Source organism: Notolabrus celidotus, chromosome 6 (assembly GCF_009762535.1).
Source record: "Notolabrus celidotus isolate fNotCel1 chromosome 6, fNotCel1.pri, whole genome shotgun sequence".
Classification (NCBI taxonomy): Eukaryota; Metazoa; Chordata; class Actinopteri; order Labriformes; family Labridae; genus Notolabrus; species Notolabrus celidotus.
Genome location: NC_048277.1, coordinates 27514020 through 27539889, shown reverse-complemented (window position 1 = coordinate 27539889; position 25870 = coordinate 27514020). Strand labels below are relative to the sequence as shown.

The 25870-nt window shown below is 43.2% G+C and overlaps 1 protein-coding gene across 2 annotated transcripts; it reads left to right on the top strand.

The window, feature by feature from the left end:
- Positions 1-626: 626 nt before the first annotated feature.
- On the top strand, positions 627-25831 carry prickle1a (prickle homolog 1a). Of its 2 annotated transcripts, none has more exons than XM_034685234.1 (8): positions 627-872; positions 18825-19028; positions 20911-21024; positions 21848-21985; positions 22682-22885; positions 23080-23266; positions 23350-24222; positions 24336-25831. In XM_034685234.1, the coding sequence occupies exons 2-8, from the start codon at positions 18840-18842 to the stop codon at positions 25199-25201; spliced, it is 2571 nt and encodes an 856-aa protein (XP_034541125.1). In that variant the 5' UTR covers positions 627-872; positions 18825-18839; the 3' UTR covers positions 25202-25831. The 2 variants fall into 2 exon arrangements, with proteins under 2 accessions (XP_034541125.1, XP_034541126.1); XM_034685235.1 differs by lacking the exon at positions 627-872 and adding an exon at positions 14011-14220.
- Positions 25832-25870: the final 39 nt, after the last annotated feature.

The window sequence follows — 25870 nt, the reverse complement described above, 5'->3', positions numbered from 1 at the left end:
CTTTGGTCATCTCAGAACAATTTGTATGAAGACAGCTTTAACGGCTTCTTTTCAGTGTCTGCATATAGACTTACCTTTCATGGCCGTTGTAAATAAGGGTGAAGTTACAGTCTTTGTTGGAGAACATAAAACATATTGAGATATTTTTACATACAAGGCAAAGAGGACAAATGCATTTGCAAAAGAAGATCATATCTCTAAACTGGCTAATAAATTACTGAGATGCAGAGATGTAGGAGAAAAAAAGAACATCTTTTCACATCAAGAATAATTAATGAATGTAAATGTATAAGCAGCCTGGTTAAAGTTTGATGTCGAGACACATGAAAATTTAACGGTTTTGGTCCATATGTAGCCCAGTCAAAGGTAAAAGTTCAAGCAAAGGTAAAGGCAGCCTGCGGGGGAAAGCCAACACAAGACGATTAAGTCACTTCGTCGTTTCTTAGCACTTAAACTACACAAACATTTCTTCTTAAACACCCCCTCTGTCTGCAGCAGGAGTTAAACCCACAGAAGCGTTTGTCCACTTTGCTCCACGCTGCTCCGTCTCTCCAGGATTGGGTGGTGGGGGCTGCTTGTTTAAGCCAATAGGCAGGGAGCAACGCTAATGTCATCTCACTGTGACCGCCGAGAGGGGCACCACAGCGCACCGTGCGCCGCCGCTGAGCTGAGATGTGGTGACAGTGTGTGAAGTCAGAGCAGCAGCGCTCCCCTCCAATACAGCCAGGATCTGGAGTTTAAAGCTTATCGCTTTGCAACAGCTCAGGACTTTTTTAAATTGTATGCCAATGAGACGCAGCGTGAATCATTTTTCTCACTTTAGGAATATTGGATCTTGATACTCGAGTTTACTTCGACTGAAGGCTTTGAAGGTGAGTGGAAACATTTCTGGTTATTTTTTAATTGTTTGTACTTTTTATGGCCATTTTCCAGTCTGTCTGTCGACTCCTGGAGTTCACTTTATTTTCAACTTTTACATAGTCTGTGTAAAACGCTCAAAATGATGGGGTATCAGTATTAAAGCAAAACGTCTTCCTTATATGAAAGTGTTTTTAACTGTCAACGAAACAGCCTAACGTGTATTTGTTGGACTTCACTGAGGTCATTGGCTCTCCTGTCAGACCTGAACGTCGTAAAACCAACCTTCATTCCTTCCTCCCGTGCCGCTGCCTTGCGTTTTTACGCAGCAACGTCTCCAAAGATTTCACTTTTCCCTGCGCGTGCAGTCACAGTAACCTCGTTTCTCTCTGACTCTGAAGAAAGAAAAAAAAACTTGGCTTGAGTCGTGGGGCGGGTGGAAGTGTGGAGTCCCCGGGGCCTCCAGATGTATGGACTCAGCTGTCGCCTGTCACTTTGGTGACAACTGGTCTGCCGCTCCATGACCGCTGCTCGTCAGCCACTGCAGGGCTCCATAGCTGTCAGGAGGGCTGTTGAGTGAGGGGGGGGATGTGGTCACACATACCGGCCACGTACAGTATGAAAAGTTACACTCACTTTCTGCAATTGTCAGCTTGATGGATAAGGTGAGAGAGGCTTAACCCGAGGAAAACGTGCCAGCTGCAAGAAAGACGCACTCTGAGGAGAATTGTACTGTAAGATTTAACCCTGACATGTTTCATTAAAGTATGTAAATACATCTTGCGACTTGTTTCTGGTCGGTATGTAGAAGATGTGACAGAATTATCGACTGATGATTCTTCCAAACAGTTATATTAGCTAAATTCTGCCGTATTTCTAGTTAAAAGTCACATTTGAAAAAGTAAAAACAACTTGAAATATTCAAACACAGAATGGTTTTCACCTCAAACACTTTTTAGAGTGTAGACATCTGTTTGCTTAAAAAAATACCCTGCAAGTTTTACTGACTTCATCACTCCTTGCAGACTTCTTGCAGAGCTAAACATGCCGTAAAATGTTTCCTTTGGAGAACAATGACACACCCTGGGCTTTTAAACATTTCCATCCTCAGCTGAAGTGATAAATAGTTCTAAACCTTCAAGGCACAGGAGAAGAGTTATGTTATATCAAACCATGGCTGTCAAAGATAACACTGTGCTCTCACTGGAGCTCAGCAAACATCCACAAAAGCCTCTGAGTCCTGTGCATGCTCTCTTGGGGGGGCTGACAGAATGACAGACTCACTTGGCTCAAACTGACTGACCTGAAATCTGTCACTGTGGCCACAGCTGACAAAAAGAGACCACTTCACTGATCCTGGGACAGCTCAGCTTGAAGCCCCAGCTGGGTGAGAGAGCAGACCCTGATGGTGCAATGGTCTTTATTTGGACATGTTGGACTGATTGTGGAGGCCTGTTGTGGTATTGGAGAACAAAGCAAGTTTAATGTATGTAGATGAGTGGAATTATTCTTGGAGCACTTTGACAGAACGAAGGAAGGAGATTAACTGCAGGTTCTGCACTATGTCAAAGATGCCACTTCAAAGTGCAACTAAGCCGCTCAAAATTTGCACAAGAAAGCTGTTTTAAACACTTTCATGATTGAAGCACTTCTCACAACGATGATTTCTTTATTTTTTAGGGGGGACAGTTAAGGTCGAGGGTAGAGACAGGAGTGCTCTGAATGAGTGGGGAGGTCGATGAACAGAACCAAGGTGGTGGTGTCACCTAGTGGTTGGAAATGAGGTTGACATCTTGGTGTCACAGAATCACTAGGGGCATTGTGTTTACAATATAGCTCTACAACTACTTCAATGTTTTTGCATATTAAGATCAAGGTTAGATAAAATCTGTATGTGTGTTTAAGCTTAGACCAGCACTTTACTTTAATTTAAAATATTTCATTATATGCACAGAAAAATACAAAATTACATCATCCAAGACAGCATCAAATGCAACAACACGTTCCATGTTGCCTTACATATTCTCATCAGCTGTGTCACTGCAGTTTGCTCTCCATGTTATGGAAAGGATCCATATATCTGCTGAAATCTACGTCTGATACCCCACAGCTGCACCTATTTACTGCCTCAATGACCTCGCTGACCAGGCATGTGGGAGCAGAGATGTGATGTGAGCTTATACTGCAGCTTTCACTCATCAAGTGGGAGTTCTGTCAGTTTTAAGTTATTTATAAACCAAAATGATTTACAAGAAATGTTCTGGGAGCAGCTCCATGTGTCACATGATGCTTGTTTCACAATTCATTTCCAAAAAAACTTGCAGCAAATCAAAGAAACATTAGCTGAATCAAACGGCTTCAAAAACTGTTCGTTCCTGACTTGTGTTTGGATGCAGGAAAGTTGTAAAAAAGAAGGCTTTAGAGTAAGTTTTCTTGGACAAAGCAATGGAAACAGCCTCGGATGAGTTGGGCTTATTTGATGTTTACAAGTTCCTGCTTCATAAATGTGGAATATAATGACTTGATGAGGATTAGGGCTGGGCAGCAAAAAGGCCAATTGATATTATGAGCACATCCTATAACAACCTATAACATTAGCACAGTTGTATGCCATTGCATCAGTGCAGAGCAGTCCGAGTGCTGGAGGTGGAGACAAATGGCAGACATGAAGCCGGTCTCAGACATAAACAGTTGCGTATACATTGGTGTGTGTGTTTGTCAGAGAGGAATAGAAGGACAGAGACAAAATAGTCACCTATATGTGTGTATGGCTGTCTGTAGGCTGAGCAACAGACACCCAGCTGTGTGTCATTGAGCAGAAGGTCCCAGTGCCCGTGTGTATATGTTCCCCTCTGTTGATTTAAAGGCCCGGTACCAGTGAAATGTATACAGAGGCCTGTTTGTGCAGACCTAGAATGAATCACCCTCACGTCCGTGTAAATCGCCTGCAAGCCAAACACTCTGGCAGCCTTTTATCCCCAAACGTGGTCCGGCTCACCACAGCAGGGCTAAAACCGGAGCGAGACAGGCCTTGTGTGTTGTGAGGAGCTGTCAGAGGAGGCCAGTCTTTCACGGCTGTGGACGGAGGAGATGTGGTGTGGAGTCAGGTTGCCGTAGATAAACTGCAGAGAGCCGAGCCTGCTGACTGTAAACTGTTTGTGGTAGGTTGGCAGCGGCCTGGATGAAGTACGACTTGTTTGAACGCCGGTGGTCCCAGAATCTACGGTCACTTTTGACTGAAGGGACGGTGGCCTGGACGGTCACATTTGTGGCACTGGTAATGTGCAGCTGTGTCGATTGGGATAACCACTGTGGATGATGCTGTCTGTGGGGGAGATTATTAACATAGTGCTTGCCATGCAATTCACATGTAAGACAGTCTGGGGGATCTGCCTGCAGCAGTGGCACACATTGGATCCACATGCTAAGCATTATTCTAAAGTGATTAAAGGTAGCTAGTGATTTAGCGCTTCCAGGCACAACTCTGTTTATTAGGAGCTGCGGGATGATGTTAAGAGGGAAACGGGTTTGGCTCTCAGACTGGAGTTTAATGCCCCTGCAGATCTCTGGTTACCACGAGGCGTAATTGCGGGGCAAACCATCAGACCACCACGATGATGAAAGTTCCACTCGACACACATGTTTCATTATCACCACCAAGTATAGGCATGATGCAGAAGAACCACGCTGCAGTGCTGCAAAACTGGTAATTATCGACATGTCTGTCTTTGATAGAGGGGAATAACAGATGTAGAGATGCCAAATGTCAGAAACCCTGGTGATGGAGTTTTTGGAAAGTTATCTGACCCAGTCCGACACAGACATGGGCTTCCTGCAGGAGGGCCATGTTTTCTCCTCAGTCCTCCACAAATACAGGGATCCATCCAAGCCATCACAGGCATCAAGAGCTAGGAGCAAAAGAAAACATATTAGCCTGAGATAGTCATTAAAAAGCCCAGCTCATTTCCCCGGCACACAACAGGGGATTCGGTTAAAGCTTTCCGGACCCACGGCTGGAAATATGCAAAACACACACACACACACGCACACATAACCCTCCCCTTCCTGGGGCTCTCGTTCCTCCTGCACTGTTGGTATTGTCACAGAGGTGGAGTCAGCAAGCGTGTATGATATGGAAAAGGTCAACGGAGCTTAAAAATGGACTCTGCAGGGCAAAGGGTTTTTGGCAGACAACAAAGGAATTTCCTGAAATTTTCCAGAAAGGTTACAGTTACAGAAAGTGGGGAACTATGCTAATGCTTTCAGAATATTTACCCATTAAAACTGTGACCTTCATATTTTATAGGGCTCTGGTGGTTTGCATGAACAGGTTTTGCCACACTCTAGATCACCAGCCCTGAATAACCGATAATAACTTTTAAAGGATGTACAAAACCACATCTAAAAGACATTTACACCAGTAAAAACAAAGTGAGTAAGACTCAGCCTAGATGTAATAAATAAATGTTAAGTTGTTATCATGAGATAGTAAATCATTATTATGAGATTAAGAAAAAGTTTAAATAATAAGATAAAAAGTCAGAATCATGAGAAATAAGTCACTATTATGAGATTAAAACATTGAAATTATGAGATAAAATGTGTAATCATGAGATCATACAGAATCAATTTTTGCCTTTTATCTTATAGTTTGTACATTTTACTGGATATTTCGTATTTCCTTTTTTTCTTGAGGTTTCAGTTTTCAGTTTCAGTCTCATTGTATTTTTTTTACTGGCCTTAATCGGCTTCCATATATACCATGGGCAGGAACACAAAGTATTTAATCAATGCATTATTCTCTCCTCTCTCTTTTGGGAAAAGATTAACTTATTTCTTCTTCTTTACTCTTTTTTTCTTCTGGAGGACTTCATCATGTGTCCCAATTCAGAAGGAAATTTATTTAGAGCATCTTCTTCTTCCACCATTAGATACATCACAGCCTTACATTTTTAATGTAACAGTACGTAGGCCAATTCCAATTTGATCTGGAGCACTGAATTATTTTAAAAGGGGTTGCACATTGACGTTTCTGTTAACTACTAGTTTATTACAGTTGATGAAACTTTCAGAAGGAAAATATTTGAGAAGAAATACGTGTTTTCTCAAATTATCTCTTAGTTTAAATCACTTCCTGTCATGAATGTACTAGCAGACTTACTCATTTGTCTTTGATTAGTATCAAAATTGTATGCCAATGCTAATTTTAGTTGTATTTGATGCTTGAATTAGCATTAAAGTCAAGACGCTATAGTTATAGTCTCCAGCCTCCAGTCTTGATCAGCTCTGAAGTACTTTGAGATTTCAGGGCTATTTTTAGGTCTGCTATCAGTTTGCTATGGAGCTCAGTTTGGAGGGAATGTTTTATTATCAATTGGAAACAGATCACAGTAAAAGTTTATGTTGTAGGCGATCATACAGATGAGTCAATATTGACAAAGGCTAACTGAGGACATGTCTTGCAGAGCGGCAGCCTGAGGCCCGCTGAGCTGACACAGAAACAGTTCGTTTGGCCACAACAAACCTGACGGCAGCTCCTGGTGAGAGGGCCGGTTCAAAGAGCCCAGCTTTCGTTTGCTATGCTCGCACTGTCTTCCTGTTAGGGGCTGGGTTCCCAAAGAAAACAAGAGCGGTGGCTCACCAGATGTGTACAGCTGTGTGTCCTGTCCACAGGCAAACACATATTTGAAGCAGTCAGGCAGAATGTTTTATGATGTTGAAAAAGGGACAAAACTAGAGGAAAAGTCATCTCAGGTTTTAGAACAAAGGTTGTAACTCCTCTGTCATGTGTCCTTTTTACTGGCTTGTGATTCTGACATAAATACTTTGGTGTCATTAGTGACCTTAGTATTAGCAGCCCCAAATATAACACACTGATGCTGACGGAAACAGTCACATTACACAGGCATGAGGTTTCTAAGAATAAGCTCCCCCCTGGAGGACTGATATCCTTAATTTAGGGTTTGATAAGGCGGCCAGTTGAGTCCTTTTTTCCATTCCACATACATTGTGAAATACACACACTTGGATACGCACACTTACACTCCCAGGAACAAATGACCCCATGTCTGGCCTGTATATCTGCTAAACTGAGGGGGGTCTGCAGATTGGGTCTGACTTGACCTGAATACAATCACACCAAGATTACAACACCACCGCTCACACACTTAGAGAGTTAGGTGAAAAACACCCAGTTAGAAGACCCCAAATTTGAATCTTTAGATTAGCTTAGAGTTGAGTTTAGATTCTTTATCAACATTATTGTTTAAATATTGCATAGATGCATCATTGGCCTAGTGTAACTATTCTAAAAACGTATACTTCTGAACTTTTTTCTACATTGGTTCTAAAACTGGTGAGCAGAGACCAGAAAAAAGGAAACAGCAGTGAAATAGGCTCAGCTCCCTCTTCATTACACCCAACTGGTACAACATAATCTTGTGACATTGCAGGTTTTCCAGTGAAATCTAGTTCAAACATGGATGTGTAATCTTCGTCTAAAAATAGACTTAGACTTCCGGCACTTTTCAACAGTGGCTGCAGACGTCTTTTGAACATTTGTTGACAGAATAATTCTCACTGGGATGCTAGTTTCTGAAAAAGGGCAAATACAGAATGTCAAAATAAACACAGTTGAACTATCCAGATGATACTCTCATAAAGAGACCCAACATTGTTCAATGAATGCAAAAAAAGTGACTGACCAAGTGCCTCCATCATCAGACCCTTATAGATTCAACAATCTAAGCCACCAGCTATCCTTTACGGTGAACAACATCACATTGTATCAGGTATTACCATTTAGCTTGTGGCTCAATGTGTTTCCAAATGCATGGTCCAGTAATGTTATCCTGCCTTATCACTTTGGGTAGTGATCCCTAAACTGGGGTCACAACTAGGACTGTGAAAGGACTGCAACAAATGTCATGACTACTAAAACAAACACAAGAAATGATGATGAGTCATAACTCATCCTTGGCTTGCCGCCTGCCTGATCGTTCAAAATTGGGAATTTGCATGTTACAGAAACACTTTAACTCCTCCCTTTGTAAACATGGCTTGTTGTTTCTTTTAGTTTGTGTAGTTTTACTAGCAGACAGTGTTCAAATAAACTGTAAGGATGCAGGAATTTGCTGGTGAAGAATGTGTCTGATTGTATGTTGTGTGTATGGTGAGGGGTTCGGGGAGACTTGAAAACCTGCAGCCCTGCAGAAAAAGTTTCGGAACCACTGACTTAGGGCGAAAGATCATAGTTCAACAAAGATTACATAAAGTCAGTTTGCCATTTAGATGCATTGCAAGCTTGTGTCTAGAAGATTGTCTGCCCTCCCAATATCATAACCATCTGTCTTCTTCAGTAAAGTGAATACGTTAAAGAAGCATAAAGGAATTAGCATCAATAACTTCTCAAAGTCAAACAACACTACACCTACAGTCAGACATCTTGTAGTGAAAACAGATAAGAGTTTCTTCTGTGCATGTGAGTTCCATAAAGAGGTGAAAGGGTCAACATCATCACAGCAACAGGGAGCCTTACAGTGCAGATCATTGGGCCTCTCCTCTTCTCTTTCTGCTGTTTTTACTACCATCTTAATGACTTCAATTGTGTCCAATTAAGCCGAGCTGGAGAGAAGCATCCCCGCTCGCAGTCGTCAGAGTTCCCTCTGTGCTGTGGCACTGGAGCATGTGTTTAATTAGAACGCCTTAAAAAGACTGTAACGGCGTGTTTCTCCAGGAATGTTAATCATTAGTGGGATCCTGACTGAGCAGCTCTTAACTGTTTCACAGTATTGTTGGATTCCACGGTTTGCCTTTTGAAGCTGTGCGGCTCAGGAAAAACGCTTCCACGTGTGGGAATTGCCAACTTTCTCTTTCTTTTTTCTCTCTTTTGAAAAAAATGCATCCTCTCCTTTTCGGCGACCTGCTCTTAGTACTTGGCCGATTATTGCCTGTTTTGTTACGGCGGTCTTATTCATGTGTCTGTTTGAGCCTGGGGCTGGAAACACACAGGAAATAGTTTCCTTGCCATAAGAAGGATATACGGTTGAACTTTGTGGAAAGTTGAGGAGAAAAGTCCAGATGTGTGAGGTGTGAGGTTTAAGTGGTGTGTGAGTTAGACTTTCGGGAAGTGTGAGGTCATATGCTTAAAATTTTGCGAAGCCTTTGAGCGTTGAATATGGACATTGAACACATGAGTGATCAAACCTTTTCACATAATTGAAGACAAACACCTGACACTTTTCTGTTTATGAGGGAAGTTTCTTTGAAGAAATGAAAAACAGTGGTGGTGACATCACAGACTGGTTGCTTTACTCATGAGTTAAAGTGTGTGTGTCATTTTACGTCTGCATTCTCCCCGGTTTGTCTACAGAGACCACACATGACAGGCTTTGCCCTTTGCTGATCTGCTGCTTTTGTCAATGGAGGTGAGTGGTGTAAGAGTGGCCCATTCATCCTGAGCCCGCTCTGTGTGCAGACAGCCACAGGCTTTTGTTGAGTTATAGTGTCCTCAAATAAAGGGGCTTCCTCCCTTTAACAGCCCCAGGAGTTCTGTTGCTCCACTTCCCATTGTCCCCCAATGAGGTCCAGCTTTTACAACTAGGTGAGAGGGTGTCAAATTGAGGGTGAAATATGAGTCGTCCCAATCGTATATCTCTGCGATGTTTGGCAGTTTGGACTGTGTTGTACATTTGATAAGGTGGAGAAACAACAAGTGTGCTGACACCGGGGTTAGTGTTTTGTTATGTATTACTAAATTACTAAAGTTACTAAATGGAAACAGGATAATCATGAAGAATGACATCATAGGTGACACCACAGGGTTGCAGCAAATTTAATAAGGCAGAAATAAATGGGTATTGGTGATGTGTTCATGGATTGCTTCCCATAAATCAGGGCTGTTCAAACTGACATCATCCACTTAATAAGTTGATGTTGTTGGTTTTGTGCAATAGCATTACACACTGTAATCTAATAATTAAACACAGGCGGTTATTATGTACTTGGATCTAAGTATTCTAACCTCTTTGTTTCTGTTTGTTAAGTCAGGAAGTCAGGAGTTGAAAAGTACAAAGGTAACAATATCTCCTTACCAATTTAGTCCAATAAATCTTGAATCTCTTTCTTTTGTTGGTTTAGATTTTTCCTATTCAGTGCTCTTGAGAAATCTTTGGCGAGTCCAAAGTGTCACGTGACTAGACAGTGCGCTGTAACTTCTACAAAAAGTCTCTTGTCAGAAACTAAGCTTAGATCTGAGCTTTGCCCTCAGCTGCCTCAAATGTGTCAGAGTGAAACAGTAAAAGGGGTTATGGGAGGGTTATAGGGCTAACAAGCCCATAGTCTGACCTGAGTTTGTCAGCGCCAATCTAGCTAAGTCAATATCAATGTGCTGACTGCTCCACCAGTTGACCTTTTCCTCCCCTCTTTCAAGGCGTAAAAAAGGATTGTTGTTACAGTAGAGTGATAGGCTTTTATTGGCCTGTATAACTGAGGCTTTTGTTGGGCCTGTGTCCTGCTAATACCCATCGGCAAGTCATTTAAACCTTGAGAATGCCTACTTTTTATAAGGTAGCTCACACACCAGTGAGAGCTGCTCTCAACAATGCTCATCAATGCCGGTAAGTTAGAGACTGACCTCCCCTCTGCCCCCGTTGGTGCCCTATTTTATGGCACTTCTTAGGAGGACTGAAATTTGTCGTCTTAAAGCAGATTCTTAAGACTTTGACAAAAACTACTGTCCAGAGGTTTAAATGTGAGATGCAGCTCTCAGCTTTGCCTAGATTCTTAGTTTTATGGGTCCCCCTTCTTTAAGGACGTGTTTGGACCAGAGAAGAATGCGGCTTTATCGTCGGGCGTTGGTTCTGATGATGATCATCCCTATCCTGTTATTGTCAGGGCATGCTGGTCATAGACTACCTAGCCGCTAGCATGGGGCGTTTTTTTCTGTTTTTACAGGGGTGAGAAGGTGCAGACCAGGTGTGAGGTGCTGTTCAGGTCGTTGTGGCTATGACAGGGGAATGGGCCATAAAGCCCTGGGGTCATAGATTTATGGGTCATCTGGTGCTCTCCAGGGTCAAAGGTCAGGGATGCATGACTTGTCCAGCTTAATATTATTCAACTATCTGAGGCGAACCTTGAACTGTGCAACAAAATAATCCTAACTATAGAACTCAGCATGATGCCTGAGATGATATCATTCTTCTACGATGATGACTAAAGCTAATCCACAGGTGTCTGTAAATAGTTGTGCTCACACATAAGTTCATTGTCAAAGGCTGCTGATTCTTCTTTGCAATTTTGGTGTCACAGATTTTTACTTCACAGGTGTCAACCACTGCTTCTCCGAAAGGTTCAACCCATTACTCCATGTTCTTCACTATCTAAGGCTTTAAAACAAGAAACAGGAACTCATCCCATGGGCTTCTTACCATGGCCTTAAAACATGGCGAGAAAAACCTCACACTTAGTATGCAGCCCCATCATTTCCACATTCTATAATCAGACACATATGTACTCACACTACACTTGCAAAAAGTCTCTATAACTTTGGCTGAGATTTGTTAACCATCTTAACTTGGCAACTCATGAATCTCCTCCTAAAAGGCAGGATGCTGTGTTGTCCCTCCCCACTAAGAATTGCTAATGGACCAGCACAAAGGCTTGAGGTTTGCTGTAAAAGGGGTGCCTCTCCTCCCTGGACTTGGCAGCTAGAATGGCTTTGTCCACAGACTAACAAACATACAGGTACAGGCACCAGGATCCCAAGATATCAAATGAACTCCATCACATTTCCCGTTTTTGATATATTTTTTCTTTACACATACAAGCTGTTATTTTTATAAGTGACAGTACAGTGACAGTACAGTGACAGTCACCAACCGCCGCCTACTCAGTGATAGTTCAACACATACTGGTGTTAATGTGAGGTGAGGATGTGAGGATGACTAAGTGCCATTCAGTCTCAGCCTGTCCGTCATGCACAAGTGATTCAAACAAGGAATGAGAGGTCAGGATTTTTCTCAACTTTTTTGTATTTTGATAAAATAGAACATGTTTCCTTGGAGGTTTTATGACCAAAAAGTGGTTGTCTAGCACAGCATGTTAAATTTGTATTCATAGTCTACAGTTTAATTTTACACAAGTCCCGCCTCTGACCAGACAAACAGCCAATTCAAGTTTAAGATTTTGGGGCACCTTGGGTCCATATCCCCCCTGGCCACCTCTCTGGAGGCTTTGTTCTAGGTCATCAAATAATGGGAAGAATTATGTGTGTACGAAAAAAACAGTTAAGTGATGCATTCTGGAGATGCATGTTATATCTTAAACTTATTCACTGCAACATGACCGTATTGACCCTCGTGAACCTGGTTATATAACCCTCTAGTAGAAAAACCCCGCAGTGTAAACGCTTCATGCATGTGTTCTCATTTATAGAATTACACCCCGACGTCATCTCCACAAAATTAAACAGCTGCTAAAATGTTAATAAAGAAAGCAATCCTGGCTGTGTTAATAGATTCCTTGCCTCCTAGTAAAATGTTCAACTGCTTTGTTTTACGGTCTTTAAGTATGTTAACCCTCTGCAGCCTAACATCGTGTTGAAAAGGATGAACTTTTTCATCCCCTTAAAGACACTCAAGTCCACTATAAAACATGTCCTTTTGGGGGGAGAGTAACACTTTGACTTTGCAACCAAACAACAATAAAATGATGCAAAAGGTGCGACTGTCCAGAATTTGACCCGGACTGGCCACTTTTGTTTTCAGAAGCAACAGGAAGAGTATCACGTTCTGACATTCCTGCAGAGGTGAAGGAGAGGCAGAGGGCAACTGCGTCCTCCAAGGGATGTTTCACTGGATGGGCTAATACATGTGACATGTACATTTGGGTTTAATAGAACATGTTGATAATTTTAGCTCCTCTCCAAATAGAACAAGGTAGATGGAAAGCTTGGATATTAGCCAATGCTAGCAATTTGGTGTTGATCATTTTGTAGGAAAGTTAGTTTTTCAAATACTTTTGGTTATTCTTGTTTTGAATATGAAAATAAAAACGCTATACTGTACAGTCTAGAAAGTCAATTGTTACAAAGTTTCCCAGGCTGAACTTGACTAATCAGCTTGTTTTGTCTGAACTACAATCTACACTCCCAGTAATAGAAAAAGAAAAGCAGCTGATAATCTGAAAATTGGAAATAAAACCAGTAAAGTTTTGCTTTTAAAACACCTCAAAGTATTATTTCATCATCAAAACTGTCAGCAACTTTACAAACTGTGACTACTTCATTCAGCCCTGCCTTCCAGAGTGGCCATCCATAATCCCATGGTATAGTTACATTGTGCATCAAGCATGATTTAACAAAGTCAAGCTTAACAGTGATGGACATTTTTAACCCCCTCTCAGACTATCTTAAGCTGATAATAACAGCTCTGTGGTTACAGTAGTTCCTTTCAATAGGCTTTGTGTGATTCATATGTAATGGGAGTCATGGCTTATAGACTTGCTGACATCATGCTCAGTCATAGGGAAGGGTTATGTCAGGCTAAGCAAGGATGGTGTTAATGGTGGGAAGTACTTTGTTGCAGCAGGATACATAGAGCATCTTTGTTCCCTCGATCCAACAATTGGTCTGTAATCATAGAGCTGAATATAGCAAATGTCTCTCTGTGACCGTGATATGTTAGTGCGGGAGTAGAGAGACAAACCACTGGACAAACCAAAGCCTGGCTTTAAAGGCCACCACATGTTTGAGAAGTTGATGGTGAAAGGGGAAGAAGATTGTCATGTGAAAGCTGTTGTTGAGTTTGAGGTGGTGAATGTAAAAAATGAACAAAATGAGCTCCACTGTCACTGTTGTGCTGCTTTAAAAGACAGTTCCTCTGGTGGTGGTTCTCATTTGGAAGCATATGTTTTAAGCACAAGGGGAGGGTCAGCAAGGGAAAGAGACGCCTGGTTCTTGCATACTATGTCGTGACTGGCTGCTCTGAGGTGAAGGGGCCGGGCTGAGGTTGAGAGGGTTGGGCTGAGAAGAGGAGGAGGAGGAGTGGTGGGTGAGGGTGGGATGACCATCTGGTTGAGCTCCTCCATGTACACGCACACGCACACACCCATCTCAAACACTCTCTCCCACGCACTCAGACAGACATCTCCTGGACTGTTTTACTGTCTTGGCATTGATATGGGCTGTTACAGTGCTGACAGCTCTGCTAGAGAAGGCTGACTGCTTCTGTGCTGGAATTAGAGCTCTGAGGATCTTTGCATAGATATGAAGCCCAGAGGCTGGAGAACAATCTAGGACTGGTGGATTTAGAAGTGATAAGATCCTTTTTCCTGCTCACCTCAGGAGACTTGGCCTACACTAAGGTAAGACTGGCACGGGACTGACTGAAGATGTAATCTGTTTCTTTTTTTCTCAGAGGAATGAGCCTTTTTTATTTTGCAACAAGATAAAAGAATGAAGTTGAACAAAAGGAGATGTGGGACTATTGGATGATAACTTTTGTATTACAGAAAACAAGTTAGTTGCAATAAGTTTTGTATGACTGACACGATTTACAGCACAGCAAGCTCTGTGAAAGGCAACATCTTTGCTAAAATCCAAATCTTCCTCCAGAAGGACTAAAGCTTCAGGTGGCCTGTATTTTGAACCAGATTTTCTGAGATATATGTGTGTTTGATGTCTGCTATGTGACAGCAGCACGTGTGCCGAGTCTTAGTTCAGCCTGCCCAGCATGCAGGTGGTCTCCAGAGCAAAGATCTCTGTGGGGATGTAACTCCCATCCATTTGGTCTTGAGAAAACAACATCTCTAGCAATGAAAAGAGGCCTCAATAAGCTGATCAGCCATATATCACCTCAACACTGCAAAACTCCAGCTCCTCTCTGGGTTTCCTCACATTCACTATCAGACATTTCACTTTGGCGTTTTTAAACCTTCTGCAGACAGATTTGCCATTAGTAAGTATAAAAGGTTGTCACTCAGTTGCTGTTTTTTTTGCATAATTGAATTACCAAAAAGTCTAAACAATCTCTTTAAGCCTGAAGTTTGACACTTAAAGTTCCTGAGATCACTTTGTTTGCTTTACATGAAGTTTGAATAGCTGACAGGCTGTCAGTATAGCATAGAGGGAAAACTTGCTGCATATTTTCCCTTACTTCAGTCATGTCTTGTCTAACATAAAAACAGATTTGTCTGAGAATGAACTCAATAGGGCCAAGGAACAGAAAATCTTGTTTTTCTCTACAAGTAGAGCCTATCCTGCATTGCTGAGCTCGCAGGAGCCAAGTCAAACATGTCGGGCCGGTCCAAACTGACAGAGAGCACTGTGTTGAGTTGTGTGCATGTCCATCATCCACTTCCTAAAGGGAATATAGTCAGTAATTCAGACCAGAAGCTTCGTATTTTCCCTCTGCACTCTCTTAAGAGTTGTTAATCCAAAGCTCCAGTGTCTGGAGTTGGGAAACTCTTGCTGAAGTGTTGTTGAATACTCTTTAAAAACGTCTCTTGGTGGCTGTATTTATTGGTCTCTAACAGAGTGGGGTCCTATGAGAGATGAATAATTTCACACTGTAGTTAACACATGATGTGGTGTCTCGGGAAATACTAACCTGTGGTTGCGGTGTTCCTTAATGGATCAAGTTTGCACCCACTTTTCACTCACCTCCAGTTGGGAGTAAAGTCTTTCTGTGCTAGCACACTATCAGAGTCATTGTGCACTTTTTTCAAGAGCACAGTCCTCTTCATTCATTCCATCTATCTTGTGGGATGTTTTCAAATCTTCAATCACTGAAAACCATTCAAAGCAGGCATGTGTCCCAGCTTCCCTCTTCCGCCTACCTTGACTTAAATTTCCTCTCTTTTGTGGAACGAGACACATTAACATTCTCTTACATGTCAGTCACCCCGTTTAAGCCTCAGCCTGATAGCACCCCCAACACCCTCTGGCCCTCTGTGGGTAGATCAGTCAGATATGCAGGCCTGCAGCTCCCAAAGCCATGTTAACAAGCACCTTTACAAAAGAGTGAGGGGCTGTTAAACATTCAAGACTGCAGGGGTCTGGCTAGTGTGGGAGGAGGGCAGGGCAGGGGGAGCAGAACAGTGAGAATGGGAGTTCAAACTAATCTCATAAACCATAGGCTCCTTGTTGGGAGAAAACTTTAAAAGCTAGAACAAGTGATGAGTCAGTGACTTGGCAAGTCAGCTTAAGCATGAATGTGTTAGTTGGCACAGTGCTTCTGTCATTCAAATTATTAAGGAAGCGTGGTTGGCTAAATCAAAGGAAGTGAACTACATGACTCCTTAAGGGAAAATTAGCATGCAAGCAGATGTGTTTCTGTAAAAAACAGTGTTTGCTCCAGCGGTGTACATCCTTTATTCCTCATTGCAAGCCTGGCTTAAGTTCAAGCCTTACATTCCTGTGAGTCAGGTTTGGCTTTGTGATACATCCTCAGAGGTTCGGCCAACATGTGAAAGCAAACATCTTTCTAACAAATGTTTTGCACGAGTGAGTGTGTCTGATAAAATATGAGGCTGGGAAGTCAGAGTCTCTTGGCTCCTTGACTCAACCTGCCTATAGTTAGACATCTCCCAACTGAAACCCAAGCTGCTCTCAAACAAGGCCACATTTTTGCAGGTTATTTTGGTCTCATTTGCAAGTCAATAGATGTAAAAAGAACAAGACAGTGTCTTATTTCTCACCCAGCTTCTCATCTGAAGACAGGTTATCTGAGTTTGAGGGCTTCAACTGTCATGTATGAGGAGATAACACACCACATCTCCAGAAGAAAAAAGACTTAAAGGGGAGATAAACAGTCTCTTGATGGGACAGGCCTTCGGTGGATTCCTTTACAAAAGAGCCATTGTTTGGGACATCAGAGGCGTTTAAATGCTATGTGTCATAAGCCAATCCGCCTTACTTGACACTTTGTGGCACAATGCAGGCATGGATCCCAAAAAGAGCCCATGAATCCAATGGCACTGCTATCCATCACGCTCTGATGGGCTGCCTGGACGCAGGTATGTCATTTGGCATTGGAAAAGCTACAGAGACTGACATGTCCTTGAGGGGGATGTTCTGATATGAATGACCAGTATCTGCCTAGCCTGGTATGCTGTCCAAGCAGCACTAAATCATCCATAGAAAAGACTTGAGTGTAACTATCTTAGAAAAAGTCCTCATAAAACCAGAAGCATGGAGCTAACTGACAGTTCAGGTTGCTGTTTGTGTGCGAGTGTGGGCCAGCTTAGCCTTCAGAAGCCTGCATCAGTGTTGACTGTGGCATAAATATATGCATTCCCTCCTCATGTATGCATAGGGGCTGCATGCTCCCAGAGGCAGCCAGGCATATATATCATTCCAGGAGAGAGCACAGATTTTCAGGCCGCTCGTACTGTCATGCCGGTGTTCAAAGGCTGCACTCAAGTGTGTCTGGTTTTCTCAGCTGTCTCTTCACAGCCCTCAGTGCCCTTGCCGGCCATAGGGGGTGGAGGTTCGGGGGAGGTGGTGCAAGGGCCAGGCTGCTGGACGCTGGCTGGGCTTCCATTTGATCTCAGCTAGAGCCTTTGGCCTGTGAGAAATGACCACAACTGGACACACATTCATCATCTCCTTGTCTGCGTTGCCCTTCGAGAACTTACAACAGCTCAGTAAGTCAATGGACTTATAGGAGTGAGTTACTGTATGAGCTAAAAGTTAGTGTAGTGATAGATTTGCTTGATAAACTTGAATCCAGTGACAATTCCTTAACCCAAATAAAAAAAATCCCTGACTTACTGTTTTTTTCAAATCCCAAATTCGATAAGTCAGGAGAATCACCCAAGTTGAGACTATGAAACTAGTAAAGTGGCAATCACAGCTCTATTTATTCCTTAGTTAGAAAACACTGTAGAAGAGTCCTGTCGACTGAGGCCACCACACACAGGCCAACACTGTGCCACTCTTTTATTTTCTTGCTCTATATTTTCCCCTTCAGTCAACTGTCAGTACCCTGCAGAGAATCAGTCGACCTCATCTATCTTTGCCCCCCATTCAGCTCTCCCTATCCAACAATGTCACCTGGCGTTGTTCTGTCCATCTAGAAGATGAAAGGATGATAAGACACTCAGTGTAGCAGGTTGGAAAACAACTACACCAAAGAAAAAGGGGAGATGAAGGGAGAGACCAGGCATGTGGACATTCCCCATATGGTGGCCCTTTCTTAAGGCCAGGCCTGTGTTTATACAGACTTCAGGCTCAACTGATCAAGCCAACATCAGATCTTGTGAGGTGGCCTCTCTTGGGACAGAGGATGACATAGGCCTAAGCAAGCTGAATAATGACTCATCTAGACCTCAGCTAGACAGCTAAGAAAAGCTAAAGATTTAACAGTCAGTTTCTGGTGTAAGAATTTCTTTTGAGTTGATGGAAAACTGAATTGCAGTACAGAAAAGAAAGGTGGAGCCTGAGAGTGGGTGTACATATAAGTAGCTGTATGTTAGTTTTGCATTTAAAATAGCTAACTGGTTGTTGTTGCCACTTTTAACAAGATGTCGTGTCACAAAAGCATTGGGAATTTCCTAATGGTCTCCATACACTCAGAAGCCACAGGAGGAAGGCATATTTTTAACAACCGCCACAACAGCAGTGAAAGGGTATAGTTCTCTTTACGAGTGCCTTCATCAAGTAGACTCATCACAAGAAGTGAACCGAGAAAGCCTTCTCAGATACAATAATTGGCTTTTGAGGGGGCTGTGGACCCCACGAAAGAGATAGTGATGTGATTTAGCTGGTGGTTAGCACTCAGTGAAATGGCACCAACATGAACTAGATTAGATGAAGTGAGGACAGTATTATGTGAGTTTTGCTGATGTAAAGGTTTGTAAAGTAAATTTCCTTTTCTTTTCTGCCTCCATCTTTCTCCTTCTTCCTATCCTCACCCCCAATTCTCCTTTCCCTCCACTATTCTATCATTTTTCTTTTGTCTGACTAGTAAAAAGAGAGTCTGATGAGCCTGGCGAGTGCGGCAGTGTCGGCGTCTGGCCTCCAGGGTGGGGCCCGCCAGCGAGACTTGATGATGGAGCAGAAAGTCAGTAAGCTGACCTCTGGCTTCCAGCGGAGCTCCACCTCAGATGATGACTCAGGGTGTGCGCTGGAGGAGTATGCCTGGGTACCACCTGGCCTGAGGCCTGAACAGGTGAGTCAAATTTCACTGACAATGGACTATTCTGTTGGCTGTTTTGGGAATAAGTGAAGGTGTCTGTTTTGCCTGCATGGTTTGGATTTGGGTTTCTTTTCCTACAGAGAAGACCTGAAGCATGATATTGTTCTTTTTAATTGTGGTGCCTATCTCGGTGGTTCAGCAATCATCATTTCCCAAATTACCACAGTGAATAATACTGTATCCTCCTGACAGGGAATAAAAACAGCTCTGACCTGATTTTAATTCCCTTCTAGCCTATTTTCCTGGCCCACATAAATGCTATTCAGCACATTAGTGAATACAACATACCAACCAGAGCCTCTTGATGATGGCACTTAAGGGAGAAGCAACATATTTTATAAAACTTTTGCGCACTCCCTTTGTTTCAGGCAGACTGATCAGGCTCTGCCATGCAGCCACTTAAAGACAGGATGTGTGCACTTTATTTTACAAACTGCGGGATGGTGAAGTCTGCTTGTCATTATCACAGATCTGTTAAGACGAGGACTTAGTGGGTCGAGACCACTGCTGGTGGCAGAATGGAGAATCAAGGGGCCGTCTTTTAACAAGCCTTCCTCTCCACAAACACAGGCCAGGCTGTTAGTTGTGTCCGCAGGGCAGCCAGTGTGATGTGGCACTTTTCCCAATCTGCTGCATTTTTCCTTCCCCTCATTTTTCTTCCTTTTTTTGCTGCGATTCTCTCTCCCCTTCATGTCTCTCCATCCAGTTTCCCCTGTTAAACTACACACATGGAAGCAATGAGGGTGAGAGGGCTTCTCAGCAACAGAGAACCTTAAACCCCAAACATGCAGAGCCTTTTGTTTTGGAAATGCATGGGTCAACTGTAATGTCTTTACTGCAGCCATTGCCCTGAATGGGCAGAGTATTATGGGTCGTTATTACAGTGAAGACACATAGGGCTTGGGTGATACTGTTAACTGTTCCCCAGCCCCTAGGGAGCTGGATGAGGGGTAATAGCAGCATCAAAATGTGCATAATTTATGGTGAGGGGGGCAAACGCTAGGTTGATTGTCAGGGTAAATTGCTGTTACCCCCCCTAGACGACCGAAACTGCAGGAAGCCACCCCAACACACAAGGCAAGCACAGCCCACCTTTTTATCTGGCTGGCTGTAATAGCCCCTCCCTCATAAAGTTAAGTTTTCAGTGGTCGGCCCCAAAGGTCAAAGTGCCACTGCAACAAGCTGCTTTGTCCCATCCCTATAGAGACAAGCATATGACTTGAAAAACAACCTTTAAACTGATTTGACCTGTTGACCTGTTTTGACTGGTTTATCTTCGATTTATGAAGTATATATTCCTCCCATCATCAAAACATTAACACTATGTGTCTTGGTCTTGACAAAAAGCTGATTTTAAGGTGAAGGAGCACTACAGCACTTGAATAATAAAAAGTCAGTCCTCCATACATTTTACACTGCACCATCCCAGAATGTGTCTCATTACAAATTAATGTGTTAGCCTCTGGTTACTTGGAAAATAATTTGTGTTCATAAATATGGGCTGTACATCCAAGATCATAACTGTGATAGATTGCTGCAATTTAGTGGGTGGACTTTTTTTTTGTCGAAAATAGCTCAACTTCTTGGAGAGCCGGTAACAGATATATGTTCATAACTGATGACCACACATTCTTGAAAATATGTGACTTGGAATAGATGTCTGATGTTTTTAATGGTTATTTATTGAACCTTTCAGTTCAGGCAATAAAAGAGTTTGACACCTTGTCAATTTCATATTAAGCTGTTTTAATCAGGGTCACCAAAACCTTGCCCATATTAAGGATGTCTAGACTGTCTTAATGCCAAACAATGTTCCTATGCCTAATCTCCCTTCTCCATGCTCTGATTTCTCCAGGTCCAGTTATATTTCTCCTGTCTGCCTGAGGATAAGATCCCTTATGTGAACAGTCCAGGAGAGAAGTTTAGAATCAAGCAGCTCCTCTACCAGCTCCCACCGCATGATAATGAGGTGAGAATGTTATGTTTGCATGTTTAAATAAGAGTATCATAAAACTCGTCCCAGCAGGTCCTCTCATTTCAACCACTCTCAATTCTGTTTATCTGTTAAACCCACAGCGTTAATAACTGCACCATCTTCATACCATCCCACTTCTGTGGATCCTTAACAGTCACGTTGACACCACTCCGGGGGATTTTTGTTCCACAATCGTGTAGACATGTAGAGTGGGCACAATGTGGCTCTTGACTTGATGATTTTATGATGTTTGCCAGGAGCCCCCACCAGCAGGATTCCTGTCATAGCAGCGGTTTTTACGAGGACTGCTCAGCGGGAGAGAGGGATTGTGGTTGAAAGAGGCTTTATGTGATGCCACCACCGCAGTGGCACCACAGTTCGACTTGGCTGTCTCCTTTCCTTTGTTGCCCGTCCTCTTGATTTCACTCTAAACACAGGCCTTGTTTGTGTAAACGTCTGCTTTCCCTCTTGTTAAGGCTTTAGGAAACATCAAAAAGGCCTGTTGTAAAAATGATGTTCTCAATCAGGGGCTGTAGATGGAGATATTTAGGGGGTGTAAGAAGGGCAAGCTGGGGTCAAGAGTTAGCTTTGTTCAGCGTGGTCTGGGATGCACTCTGCCCCTCTCTTATACCTATCTAAGCTTATAACCTCTTAGTGACCTGCAGTCTTTCAGGAGACATCAGATGAAAAGCTCTCTTGAACTACTTTAAATGATTTTCCCTGCAGATTTTCTCAATATTGGGCCTTTGAAATAAGGAATCTCATTCCTTGATGCAAAGTGTGAATGTTAACTGAAGACTTGGCAATTTCTTCCCAGGTGCGTTACTGCCAGTCCCTCAGTGAGGAGGAGAAGAAGGAGCTACTTATGTTCAGTGTCCAGAGGAAGAAGGAAGCTCTCGGGAGAGGCACGATAAAACTGCTGCCTCGCAATCTGCAGAAGAGCATTTGTGAGCATGTAAGTTCCATGTCTTGCATGCATAAGTGTATAATTTACTGTTAATATGAAGAGGAGTGGAGTGTGATAGTGGTTGTGTGTTAATATGTTTTGGAAGATTAGGACTCAGCCCATACTTTTCAAAAGTCCAAGAGCCTTTTTCAACTACTGTGATGATAAGCATGGTGGGAATGCTGGATTTGCAGCCCTGCAGACAGTTCTTTGCTGAGAGGTTTGGGATGGCTCACAGTAGTGTTTCCTTTAGTATTCACAATGATCTAGGGCAGAGGGTACCTATGAACCCTTTAAAAACTCAGTTCCATATCAGCCCAAGGTAACTGTAGTTAATTGGAAAAGTCTGGTCTTCATGCTATGTATTGGGGAGAACTGCAGGTGCTGAAAAGCAGACACATTAGTCACTCTGGGACTGCGGTAAGGACAACCCAGTGGGATGGATGAGCCACATTTTGACCCCTTCGTCAACAGAGCAATTAGACTCAAAGGCCATGCTGTTAAAGTTTATAGAGGCCAGAAATTTATGTTGCATGTCAAGCAAATTTGGACTTGGCCAAAGCATGCAGTTTATAGGAGCTGTAATTAACTACCCAAGCTTCATTTGATCTTGTCAAACCATTCTTTGTAACTCCAGCTAAAGAGCTGTTGCACAGTCATTACAGGATGTTTTACTCAACCATACGATCATCTCGTATATTGCAGTGTGGGGAAAACATCAATGGCGGAGAAATGGCAGTGTTTGCCTCGAGGGCAGGCCCTGGGCTGAGCTGGCACCCAGCATGCTTTGCCTGCTCCACATGCAGTGAACTGCTGGTGGATTTGATCTACTTCTACCATGATGGAAAGATCCACTGCGGAAGGCACCACGCTGAGCTACTCAAACCACGCTGCTCGGCCTGCGAGGAGGTAAAACCACACGACTGAAACACTGAAACAAAACAAAGTAGTAAAGGAAAGACTTCAAGAGTCTGACATTTATTGCCTTTTTGGAATGCAGTAACAATTATTTTAGATCAACACTGTATTGAATATATTCCTATACAAACAAATGCACATGCAGATTTGACAGTTTTGTGTAATCCAGCTAAATCTCTTTACAGATTATCTTTGCTGATGAATGCACCGAGGCAGAGGGACGCCATTGGCATATGAAGCATTTCTCCTGTTTTGAATGCGAGACAGTTCTTGGAGGGCAGCGCTATATCATGAAGGACGGCAGGCCATACTGTTGTGGCTGCTTTGAATCTCTCTATGCAGAGTACTGTGAGGCCTGCGGGGAACATATTGGTGAGATGACTTTTAAAACATCTGTCGTAATCTTTTATTCCTTCAGTGTTGCATGTCTAATCATCTCAACATCTTTTTCCCAGGTGTTGATCATGCTCAGATGACCTATGATGGGCTTCACTGGCATGCAACTGAGAGCTGCTTTAGCTGTGCCCAGTGTAAGAGCTCCCTCCTGGGCTGCCCCTTCCTGCCCCACCAGGGCCGCATTTATTGCTCCAAGGCCTGCAGTATCGGAGAAGATGTGCATGCCTCCGACTCCTCTGACTCTGCCTTCCAGTCAGCGCGATCACGAGAATCTCGGCGCAGTGTACGCATGGGAAAAAGCAGTCGCTCAGCTGACCAGTGCAGACAGTCACTCCTCTTCTCACCTTCTGTCAACTATAAGTGTCCAGGCTTCAGTGGAAACGCTGACGACACCCTGACCAACAAGCTTACCCACATGAACTTATCTGATGAGCATTTCTGGAGGGGGCGTGGTGAGGAGAATGAGGCACCTGAGGATCAGGAGGAGGAAGAGTGGGCTGAGCATGAAGACTACATGACTCAATTGCTATTAAAATTCGGGGAACATGGGGTCTTCCAGCAAGCAAGTGACTCCAGACCAACTGATTTCTGGATTGCTGAAAAGGATCCTAAGCTGAAACAGGAGGTATCAAAACCTAGCGTTGGTGGTGGGGGAGGAAGAGGAAGCCTGGCAAGTAAGAAGTACCAGGCAGACATGTACTGGGCGCAGTCACAGGATGGACTAGGGGACTCAGCCTACGGTAGTCATCCCGGCCCAGCAAGCAGCAGAAAGATCCAGGAGTTGGAGCTGGATCATGGGGCTGGAGGTGGCTTCCAGGGAGAGGAGCCACAGTGGTATAATGACTCTTTAGAGTGTATCACCGATGAGTTCAAGAAAACAGATCAGAGTGTCCGAGACTCCATGGACTCACTGGCACTTTCTAATATTACTGGTGAGTAGATGTGACATAATATATCAGAATTTAGATTGCCTTTTTATGTGATAGCAGTGGTTGCCCTTCGATCCATGTGCAAATTTGTCCTAACTTTTCTCTCTCCTCACCAGGGGCATCTGTAGATGGTGATAGTAAAGATAGACAACTGGTATATTCCCTGCAAGGATTCCATGAACTGGAGACAGAAGACTGTGAGAAAAGCAGTAACATGGGAACCCTCAATTCCTCAATGTTACATAGAAGTGCCAATTCCTTGAAGAGCCTTGTATCAGAGCATGAAGAAGAGTTTGAGGAAAATGTCCCTGAAGAAGAAGAGGTGCCTCAGCCAGCAGACAGACCCAAACCTCATGTACCAGCTATCAGGAGGACACGTTCACAATCAAGGCCCCAGCAAGTCAAATTCTCTGATGATGTTGTAGACAATGGCCATTACTGTGATCTCCCAGTGCGCCAGCCACCTATGAGTGAACGGACACGTCGGAGAGTCTACCACTTTGAGGAGCAGGGCCAGGAACTTCAGTCTGGTCGCCACCATCACCACCACAGGAGGCATCGCAGCCGCAAGTCTCGCTCCGACAATGCTCTTAATCTTCTGCCCAAGGAGAGGGCCAGAATGTGCTACAAAATGGACCAAAGAGGGAATGCCTTTGGGCCCAAGGGGCAGCAAGCCTTTCAGGGCCACCCAAACCCTGCGGCCATGTCCGAATACGGACTACAGGGTCCAGCCATGGAGAGGTTCTTGGGACTGTATGGAGAGGATGATGATTGGTGCTCCACGTGTTCTTCCTCCTCCTCTGATTCTGAGGAGGAAGGCTTTTTCCTGGGTCAGCCAATCCCTCAGCCCAGGCCCCATAGACACTACTATACTGATGACTTGCCAACCCCTGTGGCAGGCATGTCCTCACCTTCTTATGGCGTGCGGACTAAGTCCAAAAAGAAAAAAGGGCACAAGGGGAAAAACTGCATAATTTCATGATAGTCCCTGACATCCTTATCCTCAGCTTTGTGTATTGCTCTGCCACTCACATCTGCTTCTCCTGTCCACTGTTAACTGCATTAACAGTTTGCTTTTTATTAAATGCTTTACCGCACTCAATTTACCAAATGTTGATGCAAGGCACAGGTCCTTATTTTGCATCTTTATAGGTGTAGCATTACAGTTTGCCAGTAAAGTAACAAAGTGTTTTAGAGTAACATATTTAAAAACAACAGTCTAAACTGTGTTCAACAGTGAAGATATTAATGTAAATATTGTAGAATTTAAAAAACAAATGGCTATTTTTATACCCCTGAGTTCATGATATGCTTTGTGCAAAAAGAAATAGCAGCACATTTAACATTTGGCAATTGGTATAGAGCCATATTTCCAAGACAATGTCAAAAATTCAATGACAGACCACCTCTGGCCCAAGATCTTCCAACATGTTGCCCTCCAGTCTCGTGCAGCATGAACATGAGAGAAACACTGTGTGTATTGAAACGCCTGGTTGAGTGGTGTATTTATGGGTCACTGTATTGTAAGCATATCATTGTAATCTGTATAAATGTACAAACTGGAATATAAGGCTAAGATAGATGATAATTGTAATAAAATATCTATATATCATGCTCTTTGTTGCTTTTTTTTTCTTGTGCAGAAGTATTC

Bases quoted from the DNA above. Each gene is read 5' to 3' on its own strand.
- prickle1a (XM_034685234.1), top strand. From the start codon at position 18,840: ATGAGCCTGGCGAGTGCGGCAGTGTCGGCGTCTGGCCTCCAGGGTGGG. The intron at 19,029-20,910 runs GTGAGTCAAATT...TGATTTCTCCAG, and splicing joins CTGGCCTGAGGCCTGAACAG to GTCCAGTTATATTTCTCCTG. The intron at 21,025-21,847 runs GTGAGAATGTTA...ATTTCTTCCCAG, and splicing joins TCCCACCGCATGATAATGAG to GTGCGTTACTGCCAGTCCCT.